This window comes from Rhinopithecus bieti, unplaced genomic scaffold (assembly GCF_001698545.2).
Source record: "Rhinopithecus bieti isolate Rb0 unplaced genomic scaffold, ASM169854v2 scaffold_7398, whole genome shotgun sequence".
Lineage (NCBI taxonomy): Eukaryota > Metazoa > Chordata > Mammalia > Primates > Cercopithecidae > Rhinopithecus > Rhinopithecus bieti.
In genome coordinates, this window is record NW_016805783.1 from 3,782,458 (window position 1) to 3,804,094 (window position 21,637).

Consider the following 21,637-nt stretch of genomic DNA (forward strand, 5'->3'; position numbering starts at 1 on the left):
TTGTTTGCATTGTAATTATCTTCTTTGGATATAAACAAGTATTTCTTTGGATATAAACAAATACTCAAAGTGCTGGAAAACCAGGACTTGACAGGTAAACAGAAACAGGTGGAATAAATAGTGGCTGCTCCTTTCCGTTTGGATACAAACTCTCTAATTTGCCACAGTTCAGAGACTACCTGTAGTAGTCTCAATAAGAACGTAATTGTTTGTTTTAAGGAAATTTCTAAGTTGTTTCTATTCATTACCTAATATTAGTTGTGATACCTTGTGAAATGAAGGCTCATTGAAGAGTCTGTCTTATCTAAACAAGATACCTTTTCTAATCAGCTCTAGTCGTAGTACTGTACACCCAGTTTTTCCAGTTCTGAGTTTTTGTAAGAGCAGTGAAAATCCAGATTTATAAGAATTCTGTTCATATTTTTAAATGTTCCTTTTTTTCAACATTAGCAAAATATTATGTGCTAGGAGCTCTCCCAGACGCTTGTTAACATCTATGAATACAATAAAGATTCTGCCCTCCTGGGCCTCTTTTCTAGTGGGGAAGCTAAAACATTATATGATATATGTAAGAAAATTATATGTACGAAGGTGATGAATTCTGTGGTGGAAAGAAGTGGAGTAGGTAAGGGGAATTGGTCACAGGTGGGCAGGTTCGTAGGGTAAGCTTCATGGGCAACATGAGATTTAAAGAGAAACTTGAAGGATTGGGGACTTTTCTTTCCCAAATGGACACCTGGTGAAGAGTATTCTAGGCAGAGGGTGCATTAGAGCCAAGTCCTGAAGGCAGGAACATGCCCAGGAATAGTGAGGAACTATAGCGCAGTTGGAACTGAGTAGCAACAAGGAGGGCCTAGGAGATAAAAAAGAGTAGAGAGTATTATAGGGTGTAGAGGGTATTATAGGGTCTTCTAGGCCATTGTAAGGACTTTCTCATATATATACTCTGAGTGAGATTGGCATTCAGTGTAAGGTTTTAAGTAGGGGAATGGTGTGCCTGCTTTGGCTGCTGCCTTGAGAATATTCTGTGGGGGACAAAGGTCATATAGGTAAGAGATAGTGGTGGTTGGGATCAGAGTCTAAACTGTAGGTGATGAGGAATGGTGAAGATTCTGGATGAATTTGAAGATAAAAGCAGTATGATTTCCTGGCTGAATGGAAGTGGGGTTTGAGAGAGACAAGTTTTTTAAACACTCTCTTGACTGACTATGCATAGGGTCATGATCTGGTTTAAATAGCACGCATTTCTGATGAAGGCTTACATCAGTAATTTTCTAAATGTTCTTTTAAAATAATTGTTAATGTGTAAACTTTAGGTTATTTTTGTTTGGTTTCAAACTCCATTTCCTACCTCATTGATTTGGTTGGTTCATTCTGCTTGATAAGTGCGTCGTGGAGTGACATCCTAGTTGTAGAGGACCCTACTTCAGTCTGTTCAAATCCATGTCTATGGAATGGTTGTTATATCCCAGAGACTGCCCTGTGCTTGGGATAAAATGAATACAATGAGACCTTTAGCCCTGATCTCAAAGGTTAATTTTTTTGCCATAATGTATCATTGGTGCCACACTGTCAGTATGGGCAAAATGCTATGAGAGGCAAAATGAGGAGGCTCTGAAATTCTGCCTGTCTGGTAGACAGAGAATGCCTTTGTAAGAGGTATTACTCTTACTTTTTAAACGATACATAATATTTTCGGGGTACATGTGATATTTTGTTACATGCATAGTGTAATGATCAAGTCAGGGCATTTAGGATACCCATTACCCAGAGCGTTTACTCTTTTGAGACAGTCTTGCTCTGTCCTCCAGGAGGGAGTGCAATGGCGCAATCCTGGCCCATTACAACTTCCGCTTCCCGGGTTCAAGTGATTCTTGTGCCTCAGCCTCCCAGGTAGCTGGGATTACAGACGTGCACCACCATGCCTGGCTAATTTTTGTATTTTTAATAGAGATGAGATTTCGCCGTGTTGGCTGGTCTGGTCTTGAACTCCTGGCCTCATGTGATCTGCCTGCTTCAGCCTCTCAGAGTGCTGGGATTATAGGAGTGAGCCGCTGCTCCTGGCCCATTTACTCTTGATCATGAATGATGAGTACTACCTAGGCTAAACAGCTAGTTTGCTGGTTTTCCACAGCAAATTAGAAAGGAGAGGAAAAGGGATAAATAGTAATCAGTCTACCTGTTAAAGAAGAAAAATTCAGTCCATATATTTAAAAATATGCATAAGCTTTGCAAGCATAGCATTCTGAAATCTTTTGATACAGATACTTTAATAACTCCTGATAATACTACTCATGCAGTACTGCTCAATAATGTATTTTAATAAAACTTTTGCTTAGTGGGACAGTATAAATCAGTATCAGTACTGGTAATAGTAATATCCCTCAAGTCATGACATATTTCTGCTATAGCATATGCAACTCAAATGTTCTCAGGACAGCAAGTTTACATGTGATTAGAGAGGGAGGAAGTGTTAGAAAGCCATGAAATTCAATTTTATACTTTCAATACTTTCCAAAGTTCTAGATGACATTTTCCAAAGTGTCAAGGAATGGTTAAATTATTTTCAGTTTACTTTAAGAAATGGTTGGCCAGGCGCGGTGGCTCAAGCCTGTAATCCCAGCACTTTGGGAGGCCAAGATGGGCGGATCACGAGGTCAGGAGATCGAGACCATCCTGGCTAACACGGTGAAACCCCGTCTCTACTAAAAAATACAAAAAACTAGCCGGGCGAGGTGGCGGGCACCTGTAGTCCCAGCTACTCGGGAGGCTGAGGCAGGAGAATGGCGTGAATCCGGGAGGCGGAGGTTGCAGTGAGCTGAGATCCGGCCACTGCACTCCAGCCTGGGTGACAGAGTGAGACTCCATCTCAAAAAAAAAAAAAAAAAATGGTTTAATGTAAGTGACTAATTTTGAAAATTGTGGATCTTTTAGACAGTGATTATTTTAGTGTTCTAATCTAGAAAGTCTACATAGGCCGGGCGCGGTGGCTCACGCCTGTAATCCCAGCACTTTCGGAGGCCGAGACGGGCGGATCACAGGGTCAGGAGATTTAAACCATCCTGGCTAACACGGTGAAACCCCGTCTCTACTAAAAATACAAAAAATTAGCTGGGCGTGGTGGCGGGCGCCTGTAGTCCCAGCTACTCGGGAGGCTGAGGCAGGAGAATGGTGTGAACCGGGAGGCGGAGCTTGCAGTGAGCCGAGATCGCACCACTGCACTCCAACCTGGGCGATAGAGCAAGACTCCGTCTCAAAAAAAAAAAAAGAAAGTCTACATAAACAGAATGCCTCATTTTTGGACACTGTGAATAAATTAGACTTGATTTAATACCACCTGTCAATATGTGTGTTAAATAACAAAATACTATGTCTGGCATGCTGCTCCATGCTTCACGTTTAATAGAAGTGTTTTTCTTCTAGGTTCAAAAGATGTTGTGATAAAGGCGCAGGTCTTAGCTGGTGGTAGAGGAAAAGGAACGTTTGAAAGTGGCCTCAAAGGAGGAGTGAAGATAGTTTTCTCGTAAGTCATATTTTTTAAGGATAAATCATCCTTGTTAAAGATTGATTAAAGATTGTTTATTGAATTGATAAAAATACTGAAATTTAAATATTAGATAAAATTTTGGCTATTATGTGGATTTGCCTTTTCTCAACTGTAGGAAAGAAAAATTTGAGTTATTTTTCTTATTTTAGTCCAGAAGAAGCAAAAGCTGTTTCTTCACAAATGATTGGGAAAAAATTGTTTACCAAGCAAACGGGAGAAAAGGGCAGAATATGCAATCAAGTATTGGTCTGTGAGCGAAAATATCCCAGGAGAGAATACTACTTTGCAATAACAATGGAAAGGTCATTTCAAGTGAGTAATTGCAGATATGATACATAGAGGATAAATTTATGACATTCAATTTCAAAAGTTGATTATTGTTTCTATTTATGTGGGAAAGATTTTAAAAGTCCAACTGTAATCTGTATGTCGTGAGCATGATATTTATGTCATTTAAAAAACAGCTTTGTTATGCCATAAAATTTGATATATAATATCATGATTTTAAAATCATAGGAAAAAATCTGTTGTAATAAATTTCATGGGATTCTCAAATTGTTAATTCACTAACAGCAGCTTAAATCATCTCTGGATCATCTCCAGATTGAGAAAATAATATCTAGCATAGTAAAATATTCTAATGAAAGAGAAAGTCGCTGAACCCACTAGAAGAATGTGTATCCATTGCATCATCTTCTGTTTTCTCAACTTCTTTTTTTTTTTTTTAATAGTTTGGGGGATTTGTGATTCAATATTTGGTAATTTGAGGGATGACATTAAGTAGCAAACAATATGATTTTAAGGAGCATTATTACATTAGCACAGCTCTCCTCTCTTTATTGGAACCTAAGATGTTGAAGCTTCTGGTGAAGAGAAAAATCCCTTTATAGACCTGATGTGTGGAGAGAGCATTGATAATCATTTTATACTAGAATTACCTGTTTTTTGAGGGTATTAGTTAGGTTTTACAAGCTGAATCTGTGTGTTAACTAGCTTTTTTTTTTTTTTTTTTGAGAGGGAGTCTCGCACTCTCACCCAGGCTGGCTTGCAGTGGTGCCATCTTGGCTTACTGCAAACTCCACCTCCTGGGTTCATGCCATTCTCCTGCCTCAGCCTCCCAAGTAGCTGGGACTACAAGTGTCCACCACCACACCCGGCTAATTTTTTGTATTTTTAGTAGAGACAGGGTTTCACCCTGTTAGCCAGGATGGTCTCGATCTCCTGACCTTGTGATCCGCCTGCCTCGGCCTCCCAAAGTGCTGGGATTACAGGAGTGAGCCACTGTGCCCAGCCAGAACTGCTTGTTTTTTTGAAGCAACTGAGTATATATTTGAAAGCCCCAGTAAGGATTTGACGTAGAATATTAATTGTATAGAATTTAGAATAATAAAAATTTTAAGAGTCATGAAAATAATTTTCTTATGTAGAATAGCTTTTAAAAAATAACAGCTTTCTATATTGTGATTTTCTTACTTGCAGTTAAATCTTCTATTAATGTTTGAGTGATACGTCTTTTGCAACTTTTAATTTTTATAAGGTATATAAAATCTTAAGATGTAACACTAGATGGTAGTAAAAATCCACTCAGAATATAAAATTAAGAAGCATTGTTTTATTCTTCAGTGATATTATATGTGGTAGAATTTAGTTTGTAAGGTTATTTTAAAAATCCCATGACAGTAACCTCATCTATTACCCAAAATTTACATAAATTATATTTTTACACATTGACTTATTTTCACTACATTTTATTTTTCTTTTCGTTGACATTATATATCAGCATCTGTCATTGTGTTAGTTACGTTTTTACTTTTCGTTATAGTAGTCAGAAACAAGGTATAAATACCTGGACGAATTGAGATAGGAGTTCTCTCTCCATAGTAATTCATCTCTGTTGTAGTAAAGGTAGCATAATGAATATGTATCCTTAAAGATATGTTAAGGCATTTGGGAAAAGGATCAAATTTGAGTTCATCTTAAGAATCTGAATTTTCTGACAACTATTTAAGTCTTGTTGAGGATAAAATGTTTTTATTTTAATACATGGTTATAATAATTCAGGTTAAAAATACTATAGTACTAGTAAAACTATTTGACCGAAGACATTATAACATTCTTTGATATTACCACATTAGACCAATGTAGAGTTGGTTGGTGTTACTTTTTGGGGTATAGCCATTTTTTGGGGAATCCCTGTGGACAGATCTCTGTTGAACAACAAAAATTAGTCAGCTATTTAAACTACAAAGAGCACTTGTGATTGAGTTAATGTCCCATGCATGGGAATTAACTAATCATTAGAAATTGCTTTTGTTAAAATAGGGAAAGGACTTCTTATTTAGTAAATGGTGCTGGGAGAATAGGCTAGCCATGCAGAAAATTGAAACTGAACCCCTTCCTTATGCCAAATACAAAAGTTAACTCAAGATGGATTAAAGACTTAAATGTAAAACTCAACTGTAAAAACTCTAGAAGGAAATCTAGGTAATACCATTCAGGACATAGGCACGGGCAAAGATTTCATGATAAAAATGCCAAAAGCAATTGCAACAAAAGCAATAATTGCCAAATGGGATCTAATTAAGCTAAGGAGCTTCTACACAGCAAAGGAAACGGTCATCATAGTGAACAGACAACCTGCAGAATGGGAGTAAATTTTTGCAATCTATCCTTCCAACAAAGGTCTAATATCCAAAGTTTATAAGAAACTTAAATTTTCAAGAAAAAAGCAGCCCCAATAAAAAGGGGGCAAAGTACATGACACAGGCTGGGTGCGGTGGCTCATGCCTGTAATCCCAGTACTTTAGGAGGCGGAGATGGATGAATTAGCTGAGGTCAGGAGTTCAAGACCAGCATGGCCAACATGGTGAAACCCTGTCACTACTAAAAATAAAAAAATCAGTTGGGCATGGTGGTGGGTGCCTGTAATCCCAGCTACTTGGGAGGCTGAGGCAGGAGAATGGCTTGAACCTGGGAGGTGGAGGTTGCAGTGAGCTGAGATTGTGCCACTGCACTCCAGTCTGGGCAACAGAGCAAAACTCCGTTTCAAAAAAAATGGCCACATATGGCCAACATACATGTGATTAAAAAGCTTATCACTGATCATTAGAGAAAAGCAAATCAAAACCACAATGAGACACCATCTCATGCCACTCAGGTGGCTGTTATTAAAAAGTCAAAAAACAACAGATGCTGGTGAGGTTTTGCAGAAAAAGGAATGTCTTTACAGTGTTGATGGGAGTGTAAATTAGTTCAACCATTGTGGACGACAGTGTGGCAATTCCTCAGAGACCTAGAGGCAGAAATACTATTTGACCCAACAATCCCACTAATGGGTATATGCCCAAAAGAATATAAATCATTCTATTACAAAGATACATGCATCAGTATGTTCACTGCAGCACTATTCACAATAGCAAAGACATGGAGTCAACCTAAACATACATCAATGATAGATTGGATACAGAAAATATGGTACATATACACCATGGAATACTCTGCAGCCATAAAAAAGGAATGAGATTATGTCCTTTGCAGGGATATGGATGGAGTTGGAAGCCATTATCCTCAGCAAACTAATGCAGGAGCAAAAAACCAAACACCGTGTGTTTCCACTTATAAGTGGGAACTGAATGATGAGAACGAACACATGGACACAAGGTGGGGATCAACACACACTGGGGCCTGTCGGGATGGGAGTAGGGGTAGGGAGAGCATCAGAAAGAATAGCTAGTGGATGTTGGGTTTAATACCTGGGTGATGGGATGATCTGTACAGCAAACCACCATGGCACATGTTTACCTTGTAACAAATCTACACATCCTGCACATGTACCCCTGAACTTAAAAGTTGAAGAAAAAAAAAATAAAACTAAAAACAGAAAACAATTACTTTGATGACTGACTTGTTTTTAGGAGATGTGTCATAGGTTCTCCTGGTCTTTAGTACCTTTCACATCCTGATTCCAGGGGATATCTTCCATGGGGTTGGCATGCCAGAAAATCAATTAAAGTACCTACTCTCTGTGTGATACCTTTGTTAAATTAGATTTCTTAACATTTGCCTAGTGCCTTTTGGGTACTTTGGGCTGAGTCAAGTCTATTTAATAAATCACATTTACTACTTTATTTTTCTGGTAAAACAGCTGCAGTCTGCTGCAAATGAGTGGGACATTTTCTTGTGTCAATTTTTGACTTTACCTGAAATAGTTACAAAATGTGCTTAAAATTCTAGTTTTATTTTGTATGATTTGTTTTAAATACACATCTTTTTTATTTTATTTTAATTTTTTTGCTCTGTCGCCCGGGCTGGAGTGCAGTGGTGCCATCATGGCGCACTGCAACCTCCGCCTCCCAGATTCAAGTGATTCCCCTGCCTCAGCCTCCCGAGTAGCTGGGATTACAGGCACCTGCCACGATGCCGGCTACAGATCTTTACATATGGCTGCTTTGTCATTTAAGCCTTTTACATTTAAGCTTATTTTAAGGCAAATTTTTTTTTTTTTTTTTTTGAGACGGAGTCTTGCTCTGCCACCCAGGCTGGAGTGCAGTGGCCGGATCTCAGCTCACTGCAAGCTCCGCCTCCCGGGTTTACGCCATTCTTCTGCCTCAGCCTCCCGAGTAGCTGGGACTACAGGCGCCCGCCTCGTCGCCCGGCTAGTTTTTTGTATTTTTAAGTAGAGACAGGGTTTCACCGTATTAGCCAGGATGGTCTCGATCTCCTGACCTCGTGATCCGCCCCTCTCGGCCTCCCAAAGTGCTGGGATTACAGGCTTGAGCCACCACGCCCGGGCTTTAAGGCAAATTTTAAAAAATACCAACAAGAAAAGAATTTAGGTTAAGAAAGTGAAAATTAGCATTATTAACATATTTGAAATTTCAGCTACTTGCTCGAAATGAAATTGTTTTGAAAGTTTATTACCAAGATTTAAAAGTGAAGCCAAGTCATTTGAACGTGAACTAGCTATTCATTCTACAGTGATGACCAAAGGTGGAACTACAGTCATTGTTTAACCTGTTTACCCATACAAGTTGGCTCCTTTCTAACTGGTTGTGGAATTAAGACAAATAGAGGCTCCACTTTCTTCTGTGTATTATTGTTTCCTTTTTTTTTTTTTTTTTTAGTTTTTTTTCTAACTTATAACCAATTGTTGAAGACTTGATTTTTACTTAGTGAGAATGTAATATTAACTTTTCTCCTCAACTAGTGTTGCTTTCTCTATGGCTTTTCATTCCTTTTACCAGATGATATAAAAAGAGAAAGTAAAACTAAAATGAGGAAAAGAGGCTGGGCACGGTGGCACCCACCTGTATTCCCAGCACTTTGGGAGGCCAAGGCAGGCGGATCACAAGGTCAGGAGATCGCGACTTTGAGCTCTAAAATTCTTTTGTCTACATGTTGTAGTCTATTGTTGAACCTTTCCATGGCACTGGGGATACTTTCTACCTGAGATCTCTTAGGTTGGCAGATGCCCATGGAATGGCTTTGTCCATCACTATTACCATTCATTTCAAAGAATCTTTTGATTTCCATCTTGATTTTATTTTTAATCCCCAAATCATTCAGGAGCAGATTATTTAATTTCCATGTATTTGTATAGTGTTGACAGTTCCTTCGGGAGCTGATTTCTAATTTTATTCCACTGTTGTCTGAAAAGATACTTGATATGATCTCGACTTTCTTAAATTTATTGAGACTTGTTTTGTGGCCTATGTTGGAGAATGTTCCATGTGCTAAGAAGAATGTATATTCTGCAGTTGTTGGGCAGAATGTTCTGTAAATTTCTGTTAAGTCCATTTGTTTTAAGTCCACTTAAGTCCACTGTTTGTTGGCTTTCTGTCTTGATCTGTTTAGTGCTGTCAGTGGAGTACTTTTAGGTCCACCACTATTATTGTGTTGCTATTTTATTTCTTGGGTCTAGTAGTAACTGTTTTATAAATATGAGAGCTCCAGTGTTAGGTGCATATAAATTTAGTATTATAGTATCTTCTTGTTGGATTGATCCTTTTATCATTATATAATGACCTTGTCTTTTTTCACTGCTGATGCCTTAAAGTCTGTTTTGTTTGATATAAGAATAGCTACTCCTGCTTGCTTTGGTTTTCATTTGTGTAGCATATCTTTTCCATCCCTTTATCTTGAGTTTATATGAATTCTTATGTGTTAGGTAAGTCTCCTGAAGAAAGCAGATATTTCGATTGTGATTTTTAAATTCATTCTGCCATTCTATATCTTTTAATTGGAGCATTTAGGCCATTTACATTCAACGTTAATATTGAGATGTGGGGTAGTATTCTATTCATCCGTATCAGTTGTTGCCTAGATAAACTGTTGTTGTGTTTTAGTTTTACAGGCCCTATGAGTTTTCTTTTGTTTTGTTTTGTTTTTTTGCTTTCAAGAAGTTCTATTTTAGTGCATGTTGAACTTTTGTTTCGGGATTTATAACTTATTTTAGCATTTCCTATAGTGCTGGTTCAGTAGCAGCAAATTCCCTGAACATGTGTTTGTCTAAAAATGACTTCATTTCTCTTTCATTTATGAAAGGTTTTAGTTTTGCTGGATTTATTCATTTTGCTGGATACAAAATTCTTGACTAACAGTTACTCTGTTTAAGGAGGCTAAAGATAGGACCCCAATTCCCTTCTAGCTTATAAGGTTTCTGCTGAGAAGTGTGCTATTAGTCGGATAGGTTTTCTTCTATAGATTATTTGATGCTTTTGTCTCGCAGCTCTTAGAATTCTTTCCTTCGTGTTGATTTTAGATACCTGACAACTGTGCGCTTCAGTGATGATCTTTTCTTAATGAAATTTCCGAGGAGTTCTTTGAGTGTCTTGTATTTGGATATCTAAATCTCTAGCGGCCGGGCTCGGTGGCTGATGCCTGTAATCGCAGCACTTTGGGAGGCGGAGACGGGCGGATCACGAGGTCAGGAGATCGAGACCATCCTGGCTAACACGGTGAAACCCCGTCTCTACTAAAATATAAAAAAAGTAGCCAGGCCTGGTGGTGGGCGCCTGTAGTCCCAGCTACTCCGGAGGCTGAGGCAGAATGGCCTAAACCCTGGAGGCGGAGCTTGCAGTGAGCCGAGATCGTGCCACTGCACTCCAGTCTGGGCGACAGAGTGAGACTCCGTCTCAAAAAAAAAACAAAAACAAAAACAAAAAAACAAAAAACAACTAAATCTCTAGCAAGGCCAGGAATGTTTTCCTCAATTATACCCTCAAATAAGTTTTCCAAATGTCTAGCCTTCTCTTCTTCCTCAGGAACACCAATTATTCTTAGGTTTGGCTGTTGTACATAATCCCATATTTTTTATTTTATTTTATTTTTTGAGACGGAGTCTCGCTCTGTCACCCAGGCTGGAGTGCTGTGGCCGGATCTCAGCTCACTGCAAGCTCCGCCTCCCGGGTTCACGCCTTTCTCCTGCCTCAGCCTCCCGAGTAGCTGGGACTACAGGCGCCCGCCACCTCGCCCGGCTAATTTTTTATATTTTTTAGTAGAGACGGGGTTTCACCGTGTTAGCCAGGATGGTCTCCATCTCCTGACCTCGTGATCCGCCCGTCTCGGCCTCCCAAAGTGCTGGGATTACAGGCTTGAGCCACCGCCCCCGGCCAATCCCATATTTCTTAAAGACTTTCTTCATTTCTTTTGATTCCTTTATATCTTTGTCTGACTGGGTTAATCAAAAGCCTGATCTTTGAGCTCATGTACTAAAAATACAAAAAATTAGCTGGGCGTGGCGTCTGGCGCCTGTAGTCCCAGCTACTCAGGAGGGGAGGCAGGAGAGTGGCGTGAACCCGGTAGGCGGAGCTTGCAGTGAACCGAGAGTCACTGCACTCCAGCCTGACTGGCGGAGCGAAACTCTGTTTCTGTTAGAATATTTTAAAGATTTGTTGGTCTGTACCTCTCCTGTTGAATAAAATTATATTTTATGGTTATCTATAGACTTAATTTGTCTATATTCTATTTCAGTGGCATGACTAATACTGAACTGGCTCTTCTTCAATCCAAATTTTTTCCTGCTCTTTAGATCATTGTAAAAGCTTATAATTAAGAACTGCCTTGCTAGAGAGGAATCGAAGAGTACCCTTTCATTTGAAATTTATAGAGGGACTGAAAATTAGAGTATAATTTCAAACATTTCTCTTTACTTAGACTTGCTTATGTTGTCTTCTTTAGCCTCAGAAGGCTCAATGAATTCTTCTATTTAAGTTTTTTTTTATATTGAAAGGAGTTCTAATACCGAGTGCCCAGAGTTTAGCCAAACTTCGGAGGTTAAGGGCATAGTCCTGCACATGATTGCCCTTACTTTAGACACCAGCCTCAATTTTAGTGATCTCCAGCTTACCCTCATTTCTGACTAGCTAGCTACAAATTTGAGGGTTAATTCCCTAGAACAACTCACAGAGCTCAGGAAAATGTTAAACTTAGGATTACAGTTTTATTATAGCCAAAGGATATATAAATCATAACCAGCCAAATGAAAAGACACATAGGACAAGGTCTGGGAGGGTTCCCAAACATGAAGTTTCCACTATTCTCAGGAATGTTTTGTCTTGCTGGCATCTTAATGTGTGACAGTATGCAGAATATTGCCTACCCAAAGCTCCCCAAGCTTTTGATGTTCAGAGTTTTGTTTTTTTGACAGCAGACTGAAGGGGTGGCCTGCCCCTCTACACCTGTGGGCGTTTCTACTTAGGTGGAACGAGAGACTTGAGAAAAGAAATGATACACAGAGACAAAGTATAGAGAAAGAAAAAGTGGGCTCAGGGGACCCACAGGACCCACACTGGCACCGGTCTCTGAGTTCCCTTAGTATTTATTTTTAATTATCTTTACCATCTTAAAGAAAAGGAAGTGGCAGGATAATAGGATCATTGTAGGGAGAAAGTCAGCAGTAAGACATATGAATAAAGATCTCTGTGACATGAATAAGTTTAAGGAAAAGTGCTGTGCCTTGATATGCATATGTAAACATCTCCATAAACCTTTTAGTGCGTAAAGAGCGCATTGCGCTAGTAAGTCCCGCCTTTCGCCCTAAGGCGGTTTTCTCCTTTCTCAGTAAACAGAACGTAAAATCGGGTTTTATACCGAGATGTTCCATTGCCCAGGGACAGGGCAGGAGACAGAAGTGCTTTTCTCTTATCTCAACTGCCAACAACCGCCAAGAGGCCTTCTTTTCCTGCTTGTACTAGTCTTCCTCAGCACAGACCCTTCACGGGCTGTCGGCTGGGGACGATCAGGTCCTTTCCCTTCCCCACGATGGCCATATTTCAGACCAGTCACATGGGAAGAGAACGCTAGCTTTCCTAGGAGAGGTCCCTGTGGCCTTTGGCAGTGTGCATATCCCTGGGTACTTGAGATTAAGAGAATGGTGATGACTTTTAACCAGCAAGCTGCTTTCAGGCACTTGTTTAACAAAGCACACCCTGCACAGCCCAAAATCCTTTAAACCTTGAGTCACCACAGCACACGTCTCTTGCAAGGGCAAGGTTGGGGGTAGGGTCACGGATTAACAGCATCTCAAATACAGAAGAAAATGGAGTCTCTTATGTCTACTTCTTTCTAGATAGACACAGTAACAGTCTGATCTTTCTTTCTTTTCCCCACAGCAGACAAAGCTTCCAATTTTTCTGCATCCTCGTCAACATTCATTTCCTGTTTTTTTGGTAGTAGCCATCCTAAAGGGTGTGAGGTTATATTTAACTGTGGTTTTTATTTGCATTTCCCCAGTGATTAGTGATATTGAGTATCTTTTCATGTTCTTATAGGCCATTTGTAGATCTGCTGTGGAGAAATGTCTATTTAAGTCCTTTGCCCATCTTTAAATTTTTTTGTTTGGGTTTTTTATTTTGATTTTTTTTTGGTTATTGAGTTGTAGAAGATCTTACATATTCTGGATTTCAGCTGTTAACCATATATATGGATTGCAAATATTTTCTCTCATATAGATTGCCTTTTTCCTTTGTTGATTATTTCCTTTGCTGTGAAGTTTTTAAGTTTGATATAGTTCCATTTGTCAATTTTTGCTTTTTTTCTGCCTGTGCCTTTGGTATCATATTTAAGAAATCGTTGCTAAATCCAAGAAATCATTGCTAAATCCAATGTCATAAACTGTTTTCTCTCTGTTTTCTTCTATGAGTTTTATAGTTTCAAGTTTTATGTTTAGGTCTTTAATCTATTTTGAGTAAATTTTAGCATATAGTATATGGTAAGGGTCTAATTTCACTCATTTGCATGTGGATTTCCAATTTTTCCAGCACTGTTTGTTGAAGAGACTGTTTTTTGCCCTCTTGTGTAGCTTTCATACCATTATTGAAGATCATGTAATCATATACCTGAGGAAATATTTCTGGGTTCTCTTTTCTATTCCATTAATCAATATGTCTTTTTTATGCATTATCATGCTGTTTTGATAATTGTAATCTTATATTTTAAAAGAAGTGTGAGACCTCCCTTTTTTTTTCTCAAGATTGTTTTGACTGTTCTGGGTCTTTTGAGATTATATATGCATTTAAGTGTATTTTTCTTGCTTTTTTCTTTTTTTTTTTAGACAGAGGCTGGCTCTGTTGCCCAGGCTGGAGTGTAGTGGCGTGATCTCAGCTCACTGCAAGCTCCACCTCCCGGGTTCACACCATTCTCCTGCCTTAGCCTCCTGAGTAGGTGGGACTACAGGTGTCCACCACCTTGCCTGGCTAATTTTTTTTTTTGTATATTTAGTAGAGACTGGGTTTCACCATGTTAGCCAGGATGGTCTCGATCTCCTGACCTCGTGATCCACCCGCCTCGGCCTCCCAAAGTGCTGGGATTACAGGCGTCAGCTACCATGTCCGGCCATATTTTTCTATTTTTATAAAAAAATGCCATTGAGATTTTGATAGAGATTACATTGAATCTGTAGATTGCTTACAGTAGTATGTACATTTTAACAATATTAAGCCTTCCAATCTGTGATCACAAGATGTCTTTCAATTTGTTTGTGTCTTTTTATTTTTATTTTATTTTTTATTTTTTATTTTTTTTGAGATGAAGTCTTGCTCTGTCACCCAGGCTGGAGTGCAGTGGCACGATCTCAGCTCACTGCAGCCTCCACCTCCCAGGTTCATGCCATTCTCCTGCCTCAGATTCCTGAGTAGCTGGAAATACAGGCACCCTCCACTACTCCTGGCTAAATTCTTTTATTTTTAGTAGAGACGGGGTTTCACCATGTTAACCAGGATATTCTCGATCTCCTGACTTCATGATCCGCCCACCTCAGCCTCCCAAAGTGCTGGGATTATAGGCATGAGCCACCGTGTCCAGCCTGTTTCCTGACTTTTTAATGATCACCATTCTAACTCTCATGAGATGGTATCTCACTGTGGTTTTGATTCACATTTCTCTAATGAACATCGATGATGAGCTTTTTTTCATATGTTTGTTGGCTGCATAAATGTTGTCTTCTTTTGAGACGTGTCTGTTCATATCCTTCTCCCACTTTTTGATGAGATTTTTTTTCTTGTAAATTTGTTTAAGTTCCTTGTAGATTCTGGATATTATCAGATGTATAGATTGGAAAAATTTTCTCCCATTGTGTAGGTTGCCTATTCACTCTGATGATAGTTTCTTTTGCTGTCCAGAAGCTCTTTAGTTTAATTAGATCCCATTTGTCCATTTTGGCTTTTGTTGCCATTGCTTTGGTGTTTTATTCATGAAGTTTGGTGTTTTATTCATGCTTTGGTGTTTATTCATGCCCATGCCTATGTCCTGAATGGTGTTGCCTAGGTTTTCTTCTAGGGTTTTTATGGTTTTAAGTCTTATGTTTAAGTCTTTAATCAATCTTGTTAATTTTTGTATGAGGTGTAAGGAAGGGATCCAGTTTCAGCTTTCTGCATATGGCTAACCAGTTTTCCCAACACCATTTATTAAATAGGGAATCCTTTCTTATTGCTTGTTTTTGCCAGATTTGTCAAAGATCATATGGTTGTAGATGTGTGGCATTATTTCTGAGGCCTCTGTTCTGTTCCATTGTTCTGTATATCTGTTTTGGTACCAGTACCATACTGTTTTGGTTACTGTAGCCTTGTAGTATAGTTTGAAGTCAGGTAGCGTGATGCCTCCAGCTTTGTTCTTTTTGCTCAGGATTATCGTGGGCTCTTTGGGTTCCATATGAAATTTAAAGTAGTTTTTTTCCAATTCTGTGAAGAAAGTCAATGGTAGCTTGATGGCGATAGCACTGATTATAAAATACTTTGGGCAGTATGGCCATTTTCATGATACTGATTCTTCCTATCTATGAGCATGGAATGTTTTCCATTTGTTTGTGTCCTCTCTTATTTCCTTGAGCAGTGGTTTGAAGTTCTCTTTAAAGAGGTCCTTCATATCTCTTGTAAGTTGTATTTCTAGGTATTGTATTCTCTTTGTAGCAGTTGTGAATGAGAGTTCACTCATGATTTGGCCCTTTGTCTATTTGTGTATAGGAATGCTTGTGATTTTTGCACATTGATTTTCAGTTTCTCATTTTTGCATATGATGTTGGCTATGAGTTTTCTTATATGGCCTTTATTATATTAAGGCCATTTCCTTCAGTCTTTTTTTGTCGATTGTTTTTATCATGAAAGGGTATTCAAGTTTGTTAAATGCCTTTTATGTGCCAATTGAGATTATTGTGGTTTTTGTCCTTCATTCTGTTAATAGGATGTATTATACTGAATTTCTGTATGTTGAACCATCCTTGCATTCTAGGAGTAAGTCCTACTTGATCATGATGTAAAGTCCATTTAATGTGTTGTTGAATTCAGTTTGCTAGTATTTTGTTGAGGATATTTTTTTTTTCATCATTATTAATCGGAGGTATTATCCTGTAGTTTTCTTTTAATACCTTTCTCTGATTTTGGTATCATGGTAATGCTGGCTTCATAGAGTGAGTATGGAAATTTTCTGTCCTTTTCAATTTTTTAAAGAGTTGGGGAAAGATTGGTTCAGTTCTTTAAATGTTTGATAGAATTTTCCAGTGAAGCCCTTTGGTCCTGGGGTTCCTGTTGCTTAGATGTTTTTGATTACTGATTCAGTATCATTACTACTTATAGGTCTGTTCGTAGTTTTTATTTCTTTATGATTTTGAAGACTTTCTAGGAAGTTATCCATTTCTTCTAGTTTATTCAATTTGTTGATATATAGTTTTTCATAGCAGTCTCTTAGGCTCTTTTCTATTTCTGTTACAGTTGTAATGTCTCCTTTCACTTCTGATTTTTGTTTTTTCAGTCTTTTTTTTTTTATAGTTAAAGGATTGTCAATTTTATTCACTTTTTCAATGAGCCAGTTTGCAGTTTTGTTGATTTTTTTTTTTTTTCTATTCCTTGTTTCTTTTATTTCTGCTCTAATCTTTATGATTTTCTTCCTTCTGCCAACTTTGGGTTTAGCTGTTCTTTTTCTTTTTTTTTTTTTGAGACAGAGTCTTGCTCAGTCGCCCAGGCTGGAGTGCAGTGGTGCGATATCGGCTCACTGCAAGCTCCGCCTCCTGGGTTCATACCATTCTCCTGCCTCAGCCTCCCAAGTAGCTGGTACTACAGGCGCCCGCTGCCACGCCCGGCTACTTTTTTGCATTTTTAGTAGAGATGGGGTTTCACCGTGTTAGTTGGGATGGTCTCCATCTCCTGACCTCGTGATCTGCCTACCTCGGCCTCCCAAAGTGCTGGGATTACAGGCGTGAGCCACTGCGCCCGGCCTAGCTGTTCTTTTTCTAGTATCTTGTGGTATAAATATAGGTTGAGCATCCCAAATCTGAAATTCTGAAATCCAAAATGCTATAAAATCCTAAGCTTTTTGAGCACTGACATGACACTTAAAGGAAATGCTCATTGGAGCATTCTGGATTTCAGATTTTTAGATTTGGGGTGCTCAAATGGTAAGTATAATGCTAATATTTCAATATTCAAAGAAATCCAAAATCTTGTGGTCCTAAGCATTTCAGATGAGGAATACTCAACCTGTAAAAAAATCAGGAGCTGAGTGTGTTTTCTCAGTTGTGGCAAGCTGTGTCAGCTTCTCTCTGGGATGTTACATGTTTTCTGGTGCTGCCATGAGCCTGTGCACTCTCCTTTGTTCTCGATGCCCCACAGGCATCCAGAGTATGCTGGTTCCCCAACAGCACCCATGTCAATTGAGACAGGAAACAGTCCCTTGGACAGCCCTCCAAGCAGCTGGAATGTTGAACATGTGTTCTACTCTTCTCTTTCTCTCCAAATGGAGAAGCCTTTTAATCCCAAACTATTAGTTTGGAGTGGTGGGGGGAAGGATGCTGATGTTGAATTTCAATACAGATGTTCTTGGCTTTGAGCTTACCTGGGGTACTGTGACTTCCTAATTGGTTTCTGTCATTGTCATAAAAGCTTTTTGGATCATATATTGTTGCTAAAGTCAGTGTTTTTGTCAGGGAGCATGGTCTTGGGCTTCCTATTTTGTCATCTTGCTGGCCTTGGTGTCCAGAGTTTTCATTGGGGTTCCATGGTGTAGGCATTAAAAAAAATTTTTTTTAAATTTTGAATTTTTGTAGAGACAGGTTCTCACTATGTTGCCCAGGCTGGTCTCGAACTCCTGGACTCAAGCAATCCTCCTGCCTTGGCTTCCCGAAGTGCTAGGATTACAGATGTGAGCCACCACACCCAGCCTGGGTATCATTGATTGAATCATCATCTATGCAGTTGACTTAGCCCATTTCTTCTCTGCAGAGTGGGTTGATATAATTTGGCTGAAAACCCCAAACCTCTAATCACATCGATCTTTCTGGCATGGCCATTGCCCACCTGAGTCATCTCCTTAGTGTAAACTGTCTAGGAGCTCACCATAAGTCTCCTTGTTAGTTTAGCATCAACTATCAGATGTGGTTGGAGGGTTTAGAAATTACTTCCAAGACCCTGGGGACAAAAGTCAGCCAAATTCCTTGTTACAAATGTTTATAGAAATCGAATCACATGATACAAAATAATTTTTTCCTAAATAGAAGTTTAACAGTCTTAGAAAAGTGATAGATTCTTCTTTTTAATTTTTGTTACCGCAGTATTTTAACTATTTGAAGGACTGTTTTGTTCTCTAAACAGTAACGAATGCAGTACTATTCCTTTAATTTATACCTTAAATGAGTATGTTACTAAAACACTAAGTGCTAGGATAGAAAAGTGGAATTAGGCTCGCATGGTGGCTCACGCCTATAATCCCAGCACTTTGGGAGGCTGAGGCGGGTGAATCACATGAGGTCAGGAGTTCAAGACAACTTGGCCAAGATGGTGAAACCCTGTCTCTACTAAAAATACAAAAATTAGCTGGGCGTGGTGGTGCATGCCTGTAATCCCAGCTACTTGGAAGGCTGAGACAGGAGAACCCCTTGAACCTGGGGGGCAGAGGTTGCAGTGTGCTGAGATCACACCATTTCACTCTAGCCTAGGTGACAGAACAACATTCCGTATCCAAAAAAAAAGAAAAGTGAAATTAGTCTTTTGATTTAAAAAAAAAAAAATGTCATGCCTGTTTTTTTTTTTCCTGGGTATAAAAGTAATATGTTCATTGTAAAAACAATTTTTTTGGAAAAGAGTTGCATTTAAAATAACAAAAGTCTTTTAATGTTTTATTCCCCACTCTTTTTTTGTTTCTGTCAATATGGAGCACATTGAAACGCATTTTATGTTAAAAAAAAAATACAATTGAGAAAACGACCTAGGGTCGTTTCCTAGGGTTTTGTGTCATTTTTTCGTACATAACACTACATGTAAACATATACTACATAACACACTACAGATCAGTATTTTCCTATGTCAGTAAATAATCTTTAAATACAGTTTTATTGTTTCTCTGTTTTTTCATGTTAACATTATTTCTAGTTTAATGCATAAATTAGTAGATATATTAGATAATTTATGATTTTTCTTGATTGATATTCAAGAACTTAAAGGTTAATAATTACTGGTATTGATACCTTACCTTCTCATATTGTTCATAATAATACCCAGAGCTATTCTTTCAAACTAGTTAGCTTTCTCTTTTATTTATTTTATTTTACTTTTTTTTTTGAGACAGGGTCTTACTCTTTCCCCGTGCTGGAGTGCCATGGTGTGATCACAGCTCACTGCAGCCTTGATCTCCCAGTCTCAAGTCATCCTCCCATTTCAGCCTGCTGTGTAGCTGGGACTAAAGGGGCATGCCACCACGCCTGGCTAATTTCTTTGTATTTTTTGTAGAAATGGAGTCTAACTATGTTGCCCAGGCTGCTCTTCACTCCTGAACTCAAGCAGTCCTCCTGCCTTGGCCTCCTAAAGTGCTGTGATTACAGGTGTGAGCCACTGGGCCTGGCCAGCTTTCTTTTCTTTTCTTTTGAGACGGAATCTGACTCTGTTGCCCAGGTTGGAGTGCAGTGGCGCGATCTTGGCTCACTGCAGGCTCCGCCTCCCGGGTTCAGGCCATTCTCCTGCCTCAGCCTCCCCAGTAGCTGGGACTACAGGCGCCCGCCACCACGCCCGGCTAATTTTTTGTATTTTTAGTAGAGATGGGATTTCACCGTGTTAGCCAGGATGGTCTCGATATCCTGACCTCGTGATCCACCCGCCTTGGCCTCCCAAAATGCTGGGATTACAGGTGAGAGCCACCGTGCCCAGCTACCAGCTTTCTTTTTCGTTGTCTTGCAGTAGGATTAGAGCTTAGACTTTACGTTTTCTTAGGCTTTTTCTTTCAAATACCTGTTTTCAGGATTTTCTAGTGTTTATGCTTTAGGCAATACTTTTAATGTCCCTTCAGTTTTTATGAAAAATGCATAGGTTATATTTCACATGTATATGTTTACATATTTGGTGTAAATTTGTTTTTTTCTTTTTTTTTTTTTTAGTTATACTTTAAGTTCTGGGATACATGTACATAAAGTGCAGATTTGTTACATAGGTGTACATGTGCCATGGTGATTTGCTGCACCCATCAACCAGTCATCTACATTAGGTATTTCTCCTAATGTTACCCCTCCCCTTGCCCCCAAAGCCCCACAGGCCCTGGTGTGTGATGTTCCCCTGTGTCCATGTGTTCTCATTGTTCAGTTCCCACTTATGAGTGAGAACATGTGGTGTTTGATTTTCTGTTCTTATGTTAGTTTGTTGAGAATAACAGTTTTCAGCTTTATCCATGTCCCTGCAAAGGACATGAACACATTCTTTTTTATGGCTGCATAGTATCCCATGGTATATGTGCCACATTTTCTTTATCCAGTCTATCATTGATGGGCATTTGGGTTGGTTCCAAGTTGTTGCTATTGTGGTGTAAGTTTTTGTGTATATTTTAAATCTATTTTTCTTGCAGGCAAGCCATTATTTTCTTCTTTTTTTTAACTTTTTTTTTCATTGCTTTAATTGAATATTTATAAGAGGGCACTATGCTGGAGATGTGAGGATAAATTCTCAAGAAAATTAAAAAATATGGGTAGAGAGTAATAGATGCTTACATCTGATATTATGCATGGGTAGGTTTTAAAGTTTGATTGATGAGTCTAAAATAAATCTAGTTTTGGTTGTTTCCTACCCTTGCCAGGGTCCTGTATTAATAGGAAGTTCACATGGTGGTGTCAACATTGAAGATGTTGCTGCTGAGACTCCTGAAGCAATAATTAAAGAACCTATTGATATTGAAGAAGGCATCAAAAAGGAACAAGCTCTCCAGGTATGTTGTATTCCTGAAAAATTTCTACCTTATGATTAGAGAATTATGATATTTAAAGATAACTATACAACTGAAGTAATTGTCAAAACTTATTTAAATATTTTGAGTGTCAGTCGGATCATAAGGTCAGGAGTTTGAGATCAGCCTGGCCAATATAGTGAAACCCCCTTCTCTACTAAAAATAAAAAAAAAATTAGCCAGGCATGGTGGTGCATGCCTGTAGTCCCAGCTGCTCGGGAGGCTGAGGCAGAAGAATCGCTTGAACCCAGGAGGCGGAGGTTGCAGTGAGCCGAGATTGTGCCGCTGCACTCCAGCCTGGGTGACAGAGTGAGACTCTGTCTCAAAAAAAAAAAAAAGGTCATTACTATACCATTACCTTGTCTAGTAAAATTAACAATAATTTTTTTTTTTTTTTTTTTT

At 38.9% G+C, this 21,637-nt stretch overlaps 1 protein-coding gene across 1 annotated transcript in view; it reads left to right on the plus strand.

Annotated features, from left to right (window-relative positions):
* The window catches only part of SUCLA2 (succinate-CoA ligase ADP-forming subunit beta), a 70,861-nt gene that overhangs the window by 9,539 nt on the left and 39,685 nt on the right, over positions 1–21,637 (plus strand). Inside the window, exons 3-5 of the mRNA XM_017873797.1 lie at positions 3,424–3,523; positions 3,697–3,859; positions 21,089–21,217. Coding sequence (XP_017729286.1) covers positions 3,424–3,523; positions 3,697–3,859; positions 21,089–21,217 — 392 coding nt within the window. The remainder of the gene's footprint in view (positions 1–3,423; positions 3,524–3,696; positions 3,860–21,088; positions 21,218–21,637) is intronic.